General features: G+C 37.6%; 2 protein-coding genes across 5 annotated transcripts in view; one reads left to right on the forward strand and one right to left on the reverse strand.

Moving 5' to 3' along the window:
- Nucleotides 1-246: 246 nt before the first annotated feature.
- LOC127432991 (uracil phosphoribosyltransferase homolog) lies at nucleotides 247-5,277 on the forward strand. Its single transcript, XM_051684570.1, has 7 exons — nucleotides 247-673; nucleotides 960-1,002; nucleotides 1,342-1,411; nucleotides 2,260-2,322; nucleotides 2,449-2,610; nucleotides 2,712-2,810; nucleotides 3,920-5,277. Exons 1-7 carry the CDS (start codon nucleotides 420-422, stop codon nucleotides 4,024-4,026), a joined length of 798 nt encoding a protein of 265 aa, XP_051540530.1. The 5' UTR covers nucleotides 247-419; the 3' UTR covers nucleotides 4,027-5,277.
- A 4,380-nt stretch (nucleotides 5,278-9,657) lies between these two features.
- LOC127432928 (transcriptional regulator ATRX-like) overlaps nucleotides 9,658-14,289 on the reverse strand; it is a 39,228-nt gene continuing 34,596 nt past the window's right edge. For 2 of the 4 annotated variants that reach the window (XM_051684476.1, XM_051684467.1), the window contains 3 exons: nucleotides 12,927-12,962; nucleotides 12,739-12,807; nucleotides 9,658-12,591 (listed from right to left, as the gene is read on the reverse strand). In XM_051684476.1, coding sequence (XP_051540436.1) covers nucleotides 12,271-12,591; nucleotides 12,739-12,807; nucleotides 12,927-12,962 — 426 coding nt within the window. In that variant the 3' untranslated portion in view covers nucleotides 9,658-12,270. The remainder of the gene's footprint in view (nucleotides 12,592-12,738; nucleotides 12,808-12,926; nucleotides 12,963-14,289) is intronic. The other 2 variants (XM_051684458.1, XM_051684485.1) reach the window with 1 other exon arrangement.

Below are 14,289 nucleotides of genomic sequence, written 5' to 3' on the forward strand. Positions count from 1 at the left end.
TTCCAAAAAGAGTCAAAAAGAGTCCAAGCGCATGCAAATTAACTTTTTGTGCACTCAAAATGTGTTTTGCACGCGCAGAATTGTGGCACAAATATAACGCCATAGTCTCTCATGTAGTTTGCGTCTTGTATGCAGCGCCTCTAAAGGTTTGCTTGAATGAAACCCGCTATGTCCCGCCCCTTACGTCAATGAGATTTAGATCGACATCATTTCTATCCAATCATGAAAACAAGGGATATGACGCAAGGTTGTTGTGACAGCGGGAGCGTACGTCCTGCTTCATGCGTCTCTGTTTATCTTCAGATATGCTGAGATAGTCTCACAGATGGATTGAAAAATCGCCTGTGGAACAGCCATCCGCTTAGTGGACCAGTTGGTTTCGTGTTGTGTTTCAGTGCTTCTTGTCGTTTTATAGTCCTATGGACACGGATCTTATTGAGAAGATGCCGTGCCACAACCAGCAGCTAAACAACAGTGAGAGCCCCGAGCACGCTACGAAGCACGTCCGCTTTGCCCGCAGCAGCACTCGCACTGCTGCAGAATCCTGTCAGGGCGAATCAGAACCGCATCAAATCCAAACCCCGAGCGACATCCAACGACAAATAGGACCCCAGCTGAAACTCTTGCCATTAAATGACCAAATACGAGAACTTCAGACAATCATTCGTGATAAGTGAGTGTCCAGTCAGCGTTTAAACCGGATTTCTATGCCCACATAGGCCAGTTCTGCACATGGCATGTGTGTCATACGCTTATACCTCACTGCATGTCTGCTAGAACATCACAATATGTCTCATAATATACGTGGAATAAAACTGGCAGACATTCCCGATGTGTGTTAAAAAGTACATTTCTCGGATCAGATCAAAATGGCACTTTATTGCAACATCAACATATATCCTATTTCAACTATATTAACACGTCACATTGTGACACTTCTCTCTTTCTCCTTCTCTCAGATCTACCAGTAGAGGTGATTTTGTGTTCTGTGCTGATAGATTGGTAAGAAATGCCAAAAAAGCGCAAAACCGTCAGCCAAATTAATATAATAAATCAATCCCTGTCTTCAAGGAGTATGGTAATGTTGGTTACAGAAGAAGGGAAAGATTGACATAAATGACTCTGTCAGGATTGTTGTACATGCTTAATTCTGCTATAAGGACAGTATATTTGGATGGTTATGTATGTTTCACATTTGTTGCTTAACTGTCTCCTTGATTTCATCTTTAACTGTGTACTTGAAAATTACTTGCCATAGCTTAGCTTGTGCATTGACTCTCATTTTTATTTTTGGTTTGCTGCATCTCACTCTGATTGGTTGTCTGTCTGTACTGCTTTCAGATTAGGCTAGTGGTGGAAGAGGGTCTTAATCAGCTTCCATACAGTGAATGCACCATAACCACACCAACAGGTGAGTCTGTTACTATGGTGATTCATTTCTGGCTCATTCCAATCCAGACTCACACCATCTCTCAAACTGACACAAAATTAGAATAAAAAATCACCACTGATAATGCAGTTAATCAAATTGATCTTGTTTTAAGGATTTTTTTTTTAATATGTTTTACAGGAAAACAATACAAAAATCATCATCAAGAATACGATTTTTGCCCTAATATCAAAGGTCTTACTAGGAAAAAAAGAAATTATGATCCAACGTGAATTTTTTTTGATAAAAAAATATGATTGTGCCTGGTTACATGTGCATGTAAAATGGCTAGAAATAGCATTTTAGCTTAGCGTAAAGCTGACAATTTACACAAGGTTTATTTCTATTTCTTGTGCTCCAAACTTACTTCAAACTTACTTCTCTGTCTGCTCGTATGAATGTAACACATCATAAGAAAGTGTTTCACCGCTGTTCAAATACACTTTGGATCGCATCATTTATATGTATAAATGTTTTCCATCTGAAAGGACTAAATATTAAATGAAACAAATGACAATAAAATGCAAAGTAATCTCTTCAGTAATCAAAATACTTTTTGAATGTAACTGTATTCTAAATACCAATTATTTAAATTGTAACTGTAGTGGAATACAGTTACTTATATTTTGTATTTTAATTACGTAATCGCGTTACATGTATTCTGTTACTCCCCAACACTGTATATCATTAATATTGGAGTACATTGTAACAGTTTTTACATTGTAACACAGGCATATTAATATCATGGAGACACATTTGGAACAACAGCTGTTTTGAATTTCAGACTTTTTTCACAAAATTGTAAGTTTAATTCTGCAATTTATATGCAGGACACAAATACGAGGGTGTTAAGTTTGAAAAAGGAAACTGTGGGGTTAGCATCATGAGGAGTGGTGAGTTTTTCTGTTACACAAATGTATACACAAACACAGTGTTCAAGACACAACAAACATACCCTATTTAGTGCATATGTGTGTGCCCTTTATACATAAGAAAACCCCCCTGTATTGCATGTCCAGGTGAGGCCATGGAGCAAGGCCTGAGAGATTGCTGCAGATCCATCCGTATTGGTAAGATTCTGATCCAGAGTGATGAGGAAACACAAAAGGCCAAAGTTTACTATGCAAAATTTCCTCCTGACATTAGCCGAAGGAAGGTTCTGCTCATGTACCCCATCCTTAGTGAGTTCTTGTAAACTCAATACCAAAGCTTTATCATACATCCCTGAAATCAGGCATTAGTGGACCCAATTCATTGTGTATTTGTGTGTGTGGGTGTTCAGGTACAGGAAACACTGTGATAGAAGCAGTGCGGGTGTTAAATGAACATGGCTTGCAGGCCAAACACATCATACTACTGAGTCTCTTCTCCACTCCACACGGTAAGACACACACACAGTCATTCCCCTCTCTCTACAACACTCAGTATTTTGTAATGTTCTTATTACAAACCTTAGTTTGTACCTTACCAGACCTTAGTAACAGCCAAATAAGGTGGGCTTCATCTTTGTAACTAAAAAAAAACCTTACTGCTTATTATAGTCTAGACATTTGTTGCTTTTGAATCTCAAGGAAATTGTTTACTGTGCAGTTATGAAGCCAGGCACTTAAGGTAAACCCAGGACTAAGCTAAAACATTTACACTAAAGGTCATCTAGGTTTATGATATCTCAGTAATAGACCTTGGTGTCATGTTGTTTTGAAATGTACAATTTTTCCATCTAATAAAATGTGTATGATCAGAATGGTATACTAGTGTAATGGGAGTCAGCTGGTACGTGATAGCTGTGCGGTATGTGTAAACCTCACTCCCTTGGCCTCAAGAAGCGAACTAGCGACAGACGTTAGAGGCTGTAGCCTTTAGCCTCCTCATTAGCGCGCCCGCCTCCCATGCCGGCTGACACTGGTTCAAATCCCGCTGGACTGGTTACACTAGCATACTGCTTATCTCGCAGCATACACTGAATACGGTCTACTTACTAAAAAAATAGTAAGTGAAACAGTATGTACAATGCAACAGTAAACATTTGCCAGACGATCTACCCACATCACATGCAATTTACTGCAGCATGGTAGTAGTATACCATTCCATGGTCTTTGGTTTTCTTGAATCTCCATTGCTTAAAGCTGAAGTATGTGATTCCTGCGACACTAGCACCACCGAACGTGATTGCAAAAATAAATAATGTTTTCAAAACGGCTTTCAGAATACACCCAACGTCTGCTGACAGCAGGGGTCTGATGTTCTGTTAAACCGTTAGATAGTCCCAACTCACGCCATTGGTTGATTAACATTGTTGGGGCAGTTCACTCAAAACAAACAGAGGAATTTTGTAGTGCCACAGAGAGACGGTGTTTATAGTTTTGGATGAAGTTAACCGATGAATGGCTTGTAATTGTCTCTGCATATTAAGCTGGGATAGAAGTATTTTACCACTGAAAAAGTTACATACTTCAGCTTTCAATGATCACCATAATGATGTGTTTGCAGGTGCACGGTCCATTATTCAGGAGTTTCCTGATATCACCATACTGACAACTGAAGTCCATGCTGTTGCTCCGACACACTTCGGCCAGAGGTATTTTGGCACTGACTGACACACCACCAATTACTTGATTCAGCTGAAGCGGCTTGCGTGTGTTTATCATCCATCCAGTAAAGCCTGAACAACCCACAGCGAGTGTCTGTGTGATTGGTTTATCAGGGCTGGTCTCTGTATTTTTATTGTTTTTATGTACTGTATTTTGTCTCCGTTAAATATTTTTGGATCATTTGGTCCATTTTTGTTCATCCCAGACCCTACCAGGACTATTAAATATTAAGAAAAAAAAAAAAACTGTGTTCTAGACTATGACTGAACATCAAAGGTGCTGCAAACAAGAAAATACAAAAGTTTTCTATTAAACAATTTGTTCATTATTATTATTATTTGTACATAATAACAGTGTCTGCAACACAAATGTCATAATGCAAAGTGAGAATTCACTGCCAAAACAGAAAATCAGAAATAAACATTTCATCACAAAATGAATTCAAGACATTCAGTCAGCAGAGACACCTGATAAAGTGCTCTCACACCCTGATCAGTAAAAAAGAGGTTTTGGAGACCTGATCTATCCTGCAGGAAGTGTTTCAGGTGAAAACTGAACCCTCACATTCTCGTCTCCCTGTGGGCTGCTTGCCGTTCCTGAAAGCTTAACCTGTGTTTGTGATCTTTCTAGAAATCACCCCAGTCCACAGACAACATAGAAAGGCAAAGTTAAGGTATAGTGTGGGTGAATAGTTCAAATTCTCCTGTGTTTGAACAACTTCACACCAGCTTTGAAAGTGTCCTTGAAAAGGAGAACACGCACTTCTCATACCTTATATCATTACTGTTAGTCATCTGCTGCTGTAGTAACAGAGACACCCTCAGGTGAGACTGACGTGAGAACAGAAAGAAAGAGAAATGACTCGAATCAGAATTTTTGGTTGGGTGTAAACCTGCTGTTCAAGTCTCCCTATCCCAACTCTTTACATTATTGCAAAATAAAATACTCCATATTAAGATTTTTTAATGTTTTCTACTTAAAAAAAAAAATCTAAATTTCAGGGTGTTTGTTGTACTCTAGAAATTCTAGGTATTTTAAGTCAATTCAGAGTGTGTTTTACAGTGGGGGAATGTAAGAGTATGTGGTTCGTAATCCTACTCTTTGTGCTTATGTTTTAAATTTCCAAATTAAAATGCATTTGGATATTGTTTGTGGGGATTTATGTAGAAAAGTCAAGGTGGTGAAACCATCCTGAGATCAGAAAGAAGAAATAAATTAAAATGATTGAATTCCTGTAAAATAAACACCTTTAACAGTAGTTTGGGATCTTTTTTATTACTTTATTATTTTTAAATGGTAGTAGTGAAGCACTTTTGCACATGCAGGAAACATGATAAAACCATTACAAAGGAAATTATATCACAAAGACATCCCATGTACATCCTCATGATCAAAAATTTTGTTTGTTTGATGAAGGTCGGTATAACAGTGGTGACAATGAGGAGGCAGTACAGGAGTGAGTAGAGGAGGAAGAGCATGAAGAACTTATAGTTGGAAAATCCAATACAGTTATTCAACCTGAACAAGGGAACAGGTGCCACTCTTTAAAATTTAAAAAAGCTATCAACAATGGGCAACATGTGTTACGAGTCTTAAAACAGAGAGTTTACAAACCAGGGGCAATGATGATCCATCTATAGTACACACCTACAGAGAGAGAGACCACAGGAGTGAAGGAGTGTAGTGCTCAGGCCGCAGGAACTATTCTCATTAAATAATAATTAAAGCCCCAGTGTAATCAGACACACACACTCAAAATGATCTCATTCTTTCACTCCAACTCACTCTCTCACACACAAACCTGGACTTTAATCAAAGGCTGGGAACCTGATATTGACAGACCGCAACTCATTTGAGAAGATTCACTCTGTCCACTAAAATAATTGTGACCAAGCACTTTAACAACATCCTGTAATTATCACAAACACACAGATCACATTTCTACGTCTCCCTTTCATTAAGGGAAGTGTGCGTAGATGAGTGGCAGATGCACTGATACACACACAGAAATGGTGATAGGTAGAGAGATGGAGAGGGAACGCTTCTTAAATTTGGCAGACTGAACAGTGATGGCAGCGATCTGGTTTTATCAACTGGCAGTAATAACAGAACCTGATAGCTGAGATGAACACACACAAACAGCCAGATAAATAAATAAATGTTCTCAAACATTTGCCTTAATGATATTCCTCTTTGAATAAAGACCATTGCATCTATAAAAGTTTTTCATTCATCTAGTTATCTTGAATATCTATTTGTGAAAATACCTATCAACTTAAAAGCATTTTGGACTTTGTTTTCTTGGTCTTTTTCACATACTTAAAAATGGCTTTAAAACTTGAAAATGCAAAACCCAAGTCCCATTGTTTTTGAATACAGAACTCTACTAGCCATTCTGGTAAAATAATGGTTTTGTTTGGGGAATAGTTTCCCAGTAGCAGTGTTAATCTCGTCAATGAAATTACTGATGAAAAATGTTTATATGACGTTTTATGATTTTGTCATCTACAGTATAATAAAGACAAAATGAAAAAGAGGTATTATGACGATAATAAAACTATTTTAATAAACATAATACTGCAAGATATTAACTGTACACAATCAGAAAAAGAAACAACTAGAAAGAATTGATTCATATAGGCCTAATCCTATAATCCAGTGCGTCAGAGTGTGACCAAAGAGCTGAACGGCAACAAAATGAGCTGCTTTACAAATAAGTTAATTACCTCAGTCAAACGCATGCTACTTATACATGAGATTAATCACTATATACACAACATATACTGTAATATAACTTATTTCATGTCGCTCTGGAATACTCAATTCTGATTGTTCAATGGCGCCATCTAGTGATCTGATATCTCTTGAGTAACAACCGCACATCTGGGGATTGGGAGTCATCTTTCCTTCTTCATGGATAACTGTGCGATCTCTGCAAGTAAGCTGATTAAAGTATTTCAACTAAAATCTATGTTTCATGTGTATTTATTTATTTGGCAAGTAGTCTTTTAATGAGCTGGATAATGAGCAGTCAGATGGTCATTTTCACAATATAAACACCAACAGATCTCTGATGCAAACCAGAGATGGATTTCAGCTGTTGATTTATTTCTTCTCAAATAAAAAAAATAAGAGGTTGCAGAAGCACTTGCAATGGAAGTGAATGGGGCCAATGTTTTGGAAGGATTAAAGGCAGAAATTTGAAGCTTAGAATTTTATAAAAGCACAATAATTCTTCTCTTCAAACTTGTGTATTATCTGAGCTGTAAAGTTGTTTAAACCATTGTTTTTAGCCATTTTAGTGTTTATGGCTTTACGTCGTCATGGCAACGTAGTCGTTAGTGATTTCATGCCATGCCAGCTTCCATGGCACTTTTCATGGCAAAAAACAAGAATAACAAAGTTGTAAAATTGGAAGTAACTTTAAAATAAAAATGTTAGTAAGCGATATTATCACACTACAATCTAACACCCATATTGTGTATGTCTTGTGACTATACTTTTGAAACGGTGAGTATTTTAACGTTTACCAATTGGCCCCATTCACTTCCATTGCAAGTGACTCACTGTCACCCAGATTTTTTTTATTTTATTATCATTTTAATTTTAAGGAAAGGAAGGAATCAAAAAAACTTTATGGTAGTCAACATTATGCTTTCGGTTGAAGGTAACTTGTATTAAACCCATAACATTCCTTTAAGACTAAAGCCACACACACAAAAAATGAAATGTTGTAAGAGGTCTGCCTCAGGGAAAACCAGTCAAGGTGAAACAGCACTACTGTACCTCCACAGAAGGAGGGGACGGTGGCGTGCACGAAAACATCCCAAAATAGATGTGGAACAGGAAAAGGAACGCCACGGAGCAAGAGAAAATGAAAAAGAGGATGGTAACGGTAAAAACAATAAAAACATATCTGAGAGAAAATTACAGTTTTTCAGTTTCAATAAATGTCTACAACAGAAAAACTTGTGAAGAAAAAATGTAAAGATGTTGTACCTCTCTGCGTCACACAGGTGAGCAGGACTGTCCTACAAATATAAGCAAGAGTCAACACTGATTTTTGTAACAGCTTACTGCACATCCATATTAACAAATTAAATTTGAGTGATTCATAAATTACATTTAACGGCTTCGTTAGAGAGACTTTTGACTAATTAATTTACATACCTTGTTTGGTCATTGCAAGCTCTCACGAACTTTTGTCACTACACTGGAAATATTTTATTATTATTTTATGAAGGTAGAATTGTGCCTTAATTATTTGCATGCACGGTAAGATTTTTAAAAGCATAAATGAAGATAAGCATAAAAATAAATTGCATGTGCACAGAACGTTTTGTAAAGGTGTAAATCAAGTTGCAGCATAAGAAACAAATATTAGCAATACTTCAATGCCTTGCATGAGTGTAATTCATGTGTTGTGAATCTAAAATTTCATATTAACACAAAGTAAATGTGGTCTGTATTGTTCTGACCTACTGTTTCTCGCTCTTACAATTTTGACACTGTCTTTAAGCCTAAACATGTCCAAAAACATTGCAAACCTGCGATCAGCGATATGCAAGAAAGGGTGTAATAAACAGCAAAACGGACTGACCGCGTAGAATCAATATGTGTAAAATAAACTACTGCAAACGTGTAAATGACTTGTGTTTGTTGCATAAATATTTTCCAGAAATAATACGATATACACTGTTCAGTCTTCCCTTTCTTGCGCTCAAACTTTTGGCACGAATTTCTCACTAAAAAGAGTTTTGCAAGCGCGAGGGGGAAGGCAGGTCTACCTGCTTCTAGTAACCAATCAAATGAGGTTTTCCTTGACCAGTTTACTCTGACCTAATTGGTTTAATAAAAATATAAAAATATGAGCTTCTTTTTCATATGGCTCAGTTTCGTTCCTCTGGGTATCTCTACTCTCTTACATTTAAAATGAAATATTAATACATACACATTCTTTTATTGCAAGTGTAACGTTTATTGATATAAATCTCAATCTGGTGTTCAAATGTTTCTTCTTGTTGCTGTTCATTAATTATATTTTTGGATGGATGGACGGAATCATTTAACTCTATAAAAACAAATAAGTAAACTCTATTTAGCTATCCGTTCACAGAGTTTTGTTTTATATGGCTTACTTTATTAATTTGTTTTCTAGCATGAGTTCTGTGATGATTACAAATGATAATTAAGTCAAAATAATTAAATGGTGTATGTATTAATATTTCAGTTTAATATTTAAGAGAGGAGAGATACCCAGAGGAACGAAACTGAGCCTTATGAAAAAGAAGCTCTCTGTCACGTTATTAAACCAATTAGGTCAGAGTAAACTGGTCACGGAAAACCTCATTTGATTGGTTACTAGAAGCAGGTAGACCCGCCTTCCCCCTCGCGCTTGCAAAACTCTTTTCAGTGAGAAATTCGTGCCAAAAGTTTGAGCGCAACAAAGGGAAGACTGAACAGTGTATATCGTATTATTTCTGGAAAATATTTATGCAACAAACACAAGTCATTTACACGTTTGCAGTAGTTTATTTTACACATACAGACTGATTCTACGCGGTCAATCCATTTTGCTGTTCATTACACCCTTTCTTTTCTTGCATATCTTTGATTACAGGTTTGAAATGTTTTTGGCCATGTTTAGGTGCAAAAACGGTGTCAAAAGTGTAAGAGCGAAAAAAAAAGTCAGAAGAATTCACACCAAATTTACTTTGTGTTAATACGCAATTACAGATTCACAGCACATGAATTACACTTATGTAAAGCATTAAAGTATTGCTAATATTTGTTTCTTATGCTTGCAACTTGATTTACACCTTTACAAAACGTTCTGTGCGCATGCAATTTATTTTTACGCTTGTAACTTCATTAACGCTTTCACAAATCTTACTCTGCGCATGCAAATCATTTAGGTACTATTTTACCTTCATATAATTTTTTTTCATATTTTCACAGGATTTTCGAAAATGTTACTAACTCCAACGGAAGTGCCCGATATATGCATAGTACAACCATATCAACGACCACGATAAGGATTGTCACAGGAATCCATTAGAGAAGCAGCACGAAGTCACGCGGGCAGAAGCATCAGTGGTGTAACCGTCGACTCCCGTCTCCCTCGCTCTCTACTGAAGCATCTATGGCTACAGTATGAAGGTAAATCAATAGCAAAACTCGAGAGCTTACATTTGAGAACTTGTACAATAAATATTATTGAATAAAATAATTCCACTTTGGATTTATTGCTCTGAAAAGTGTAATCGCCAGTTCCCATTCAAACCAATGTCCCACGTTAACACAGGTTACCCTGTAAAACCATTAAAATCGCTCTTAAACTGTGTCAAATTCATTAGAACAGACATCAATGAAACAAAGCTGGTTGATAATGATACCAGCATTGTTTTCATAATGTGCAAAATGTATTTTCTTTGTTTCTTGGCAATTCACATTGAACAAATCATCTGAAAAGGCAAGTGAAATTATTCACATGCACGCACACATCCCCAGTTAACACAATCCACTCAATGACCCCTCCCTTCCCCCTGCCAAACACTGGTCTTGCTCTCTCGCATCACAATTTTGCAAGCGCACAAGTGAGTTTTGCTACAGGTTTTTCACAAAGTTGTTGCAAAAGTCAAGGCATGAATATTTAAAGTTGCAGTGCCAGATTTGAGAGGTTGTAAGTGCCGATTTGTGGTTGTACTGCGAAGATGAATTAGAGTACAAAAGTTAATGTGTAATACAAGTTTGTGTCTGTAGTTGTATTTATGTGAATGTCATTTTATACATTTGTGACTACTTGTCTGCAATTGTGAATTCAAAACACAAGCTTTGAATTTTTGTCTGTGAGTGCAGATTGCAACATTTAACTTCAAATTTTTATTTTACAAGTTTTCACATCGGTGCTGTAAGTATAAGTTTCAACTTACGAGTACAAATATTTATTGTACAAGTTCTCAAATTAAAATATGCAAGCTCTAGAGTTTTGCTACTGATTTACCTTCATACTACAGCAGAGTCCATACAAACGACCCACTCTCCTTCAGATGAGAAACAGTGCCCCCGAAAGAAAGAGCAGACAAGTTTTTGCTTTACTTAACAGTAGAACTATTATTTTACCACATCTACAAAGCAATGAGATGACAAACAGAAAAGACTGTCAAACAACAGTGTGAACTTACAAGACCTTTTCAAAACCAATTTATTCAAGCTCTTTCATATTTAAACAAACTAAAGTTTTTAGGAAAGAAATTAGCATCAGTGTTTTTGATTACCCCACTGTTAGTGTCCAACAGCGCATACTCGTACATACTTTCCTGAATACGGCTACTGGTTGTGAGGTAGTAAGGAAAGGCAGAAGCTCTCAAACACACTAGTCAGATCAGTCTGGAAGTAGTCTTGCTTAAACAGATATTCCTTTAAACAGCCTGTTCTGTTAAATTAAACTGAAAGTTCACCCAAACATGAAAATTCTCTCATTTACTCACCCTCATGCCATCCCAGGTTAGTCTGACTTTCTTCTGCTGAACACAAAGATTTTTAGAAGAATATTTCAGCTGTGTAGGTCCTCACAATGCAAGTGAATGGGTACCAACATTTTGAAGGTCCAAAATGCACATAAAGGCAGCATAAAGTTATCCATAAGACTCAAGTGATTAAATCCATATCTTCAGAAGTGATGTGTAGGTGAGACACTTTTTTTACTTTAAATTCTCCTCCTTGCCCTGTAGGTGGCATGAAGAATGCGAAATCGCCAAACAAAAAAAAAAAGAACAATGTGAAAGTGGAGATTGATAGTAAAAAAGGACTTAAATATTGATCTGTTTCTCACCCACACTTATCATATTGCTTCTGAAGATATGGATTAAACCACTGGAGTCTGGCATTGTGAGGACCTACAGAGCTGAAATATTCTTCTAAAACTCTTTGTTTTTGTTCAGCAAAAGAAAAGTCAGTCATTAACATCTGGGGTGGCATGATGGCAAGTGAATGATGAGAACTTTCATTTAGTAGTTCATTTTCCTTTAACAATTTACAAACAGTTGCCATTATGAATGCTCTTAGCAGTAATACTGACAACAGCACAGGTCTCTGGTCATAAGTGTGCCCAAGGATGAATTCAGTGTTCTTAATATTCTAAATATGAATATACATTCAGATGCTAAATCTAAATTCATATTTCCAAATATGCTGATATTTACAGTAAACCTAATCCCTAATCCTAAAAACTGGGAGAGAGGGACCAGGCTAGGTATTTGTTTTTGAATGGCAGAAAACAGTTTCAGGTTGCTGTAACATGAAGGTAATGTTGGAGCTGCCCTGAGTAGCAGAAGGTGGAGTATTGCCTTGTTTGACTGGCAGCCAGAAGGTGATGTTGGAGCTGCCCCTAGTGACAGAAGGTGGAGTATTGCCTTGTTTGACTGGCAGCTGGAAGGTGCTTTTGGAGCTGCCCTGAGCGAAAGAAGGTGAAGCACTGCCTTGTTTAACTGGCATTGAAGTTGGAGGACCATTCTTGGTTGTATAGGTGAGTTTTTGAGAAGCCATAACCAGCCGAGTATACTGTTGAAGCTGAAGAGAGAGTGAGAGAGAAATACTGTCTGAACTGTAGCCTTTAGATCCAAATGACTTCTTTTTAATATTTCCTGAGATATGCACACACCTTTACATAAATCTACACAAACACAGAAGCCTTAAAGGTCAGAGGTGAAACTGTACCTCTAGCTCCTGGTTGGTGTTTCTGCTGAGCAGCATCGGGTGGGGTTCACTAGAGTTCTGTACAGAGGCCTGGACAAAAAAAACAACTGTGACTGGTGCATGCATGTAGAATGAGGGTATGAATGTGTCAATATTCCTTATATGTATACAGACAAAAAGAATAAGAGGACAATAGAGTACTTCCTTACCATTTGTATTTGGTTGGCTCGCTGGGGTTTGTCGTCCTGTATTAGAGGAGGGGTTGGATGTTAAAGGGACAGACTAGGATCCCACCAAAGTCAAGAATAACTTGTCTAGTAAGACTAATGGATCAATATTTTAGAAGAATATCTCAGCTCACAATGCAAGTGAATGGTGACCAGAACTCAGAAGGTCCAAAAAGGACATACAGTAACAGCAGCATAAAAGTAATCATTAAGACTCCAGTGGTTAAATCCATATCTTCAGAAGTAATATGATAGGGGGCCTGGGTAGCTCAGCGAGTATTGACGCTGACTACCACCCCTGGAGTCGTGAGTTCGAATCCAGGGTGTGCTGAGTGACTCCAGCCAGGTCTCCTAAGCAACCAAATTGGTTGCTATTGTCACATGGGGTAACTTCCTTGTGGTCGCGATGAGTGGTTCTCGCTCTCAGTGGGGCACGTGGTATGTTGTGCATGGATCGTGGAGAATAGCATGAGCATCCCATCCTGTGAGTCTCCGCGGTGTCATGCACAGCGAGCCACGTGATAAGTGTCTCAGCGGATTGACTGTCTCAGAAGCAGAGGCAACTGAGATTTGTGCTCCGCCAACCGGATTGAGGCGAGTAACCGCGCCACCACGAGGACCTACTAAGTAGTGGGAATTGGGCATTCCAAATTGGGAGAAAAAGGGGATAAAAAAATAAATAAATAATAATATGATAGGTAGGTGTGGGTGAGAAACAGATCAATATTAAAGTAATTTTTTTACTGTAAATCTACACTTTCACTTCCACATTGTGGTGCGGAAGTGACTTTCACTTTCACATTCAGCCACCTACTGGTCGGGGCTGGTCAAAGGTGGAGACTTGTAGTAAAAAAAGGACTTAAATACTGATCTGTTTCTCACCCACACCTATCATATCACTTTTGAAGACATGGATTTATCTTATGCATAACTTTTATGTTGCCTTTATGTCCTTTTTGTACCTTCTTTGTTCTGGTCACCATTCACTTGCATTGTGAGGACCATCAGAGTGGAGATATTCTTCTAAAAATCTTTGTTTGTGTTCAGAAGAAAAAAATCAGTCATACAGATCTTGGATGGCATGAGGGTGAGTAAATGATGAGAACTTTCCTTTTTGGGTCAACTATTTCCTTTAAGAAATGTTTACAACAAACCAAAGTGCTCAATCGAAAAAGTTTCATCATTGCTGGAGTCCAATGTCTCATTGGCACCTCATTTTTCTCAAGTGTGTTCACAGTTCTGCAGTTAGTATTTTGAGCCGCAATTCTCTTTCTACTATTAATCTGACCCCTCCCATTCATGACTTGACTCCTCCCCAGTCAGTAGACTCCTCCCCCATTATAAA

The sequence above is a fragment of the Myxocyprinus asiaticus genome, chromosome 4, assembly GCF_019703515.2.
Source record: "Myxocyprinus asiaticus isolate MX2 ecotype Aquarium Trade chromosome 4, UBuf_Myxa_2, whole genome shotgun sequence".
NCBI lineage: Eukaryota > Metazoa > Chordata > Actinopteri > Cypriniformes > Catostomidae > Myxocyprinus > Myxocyprinus asiaticus.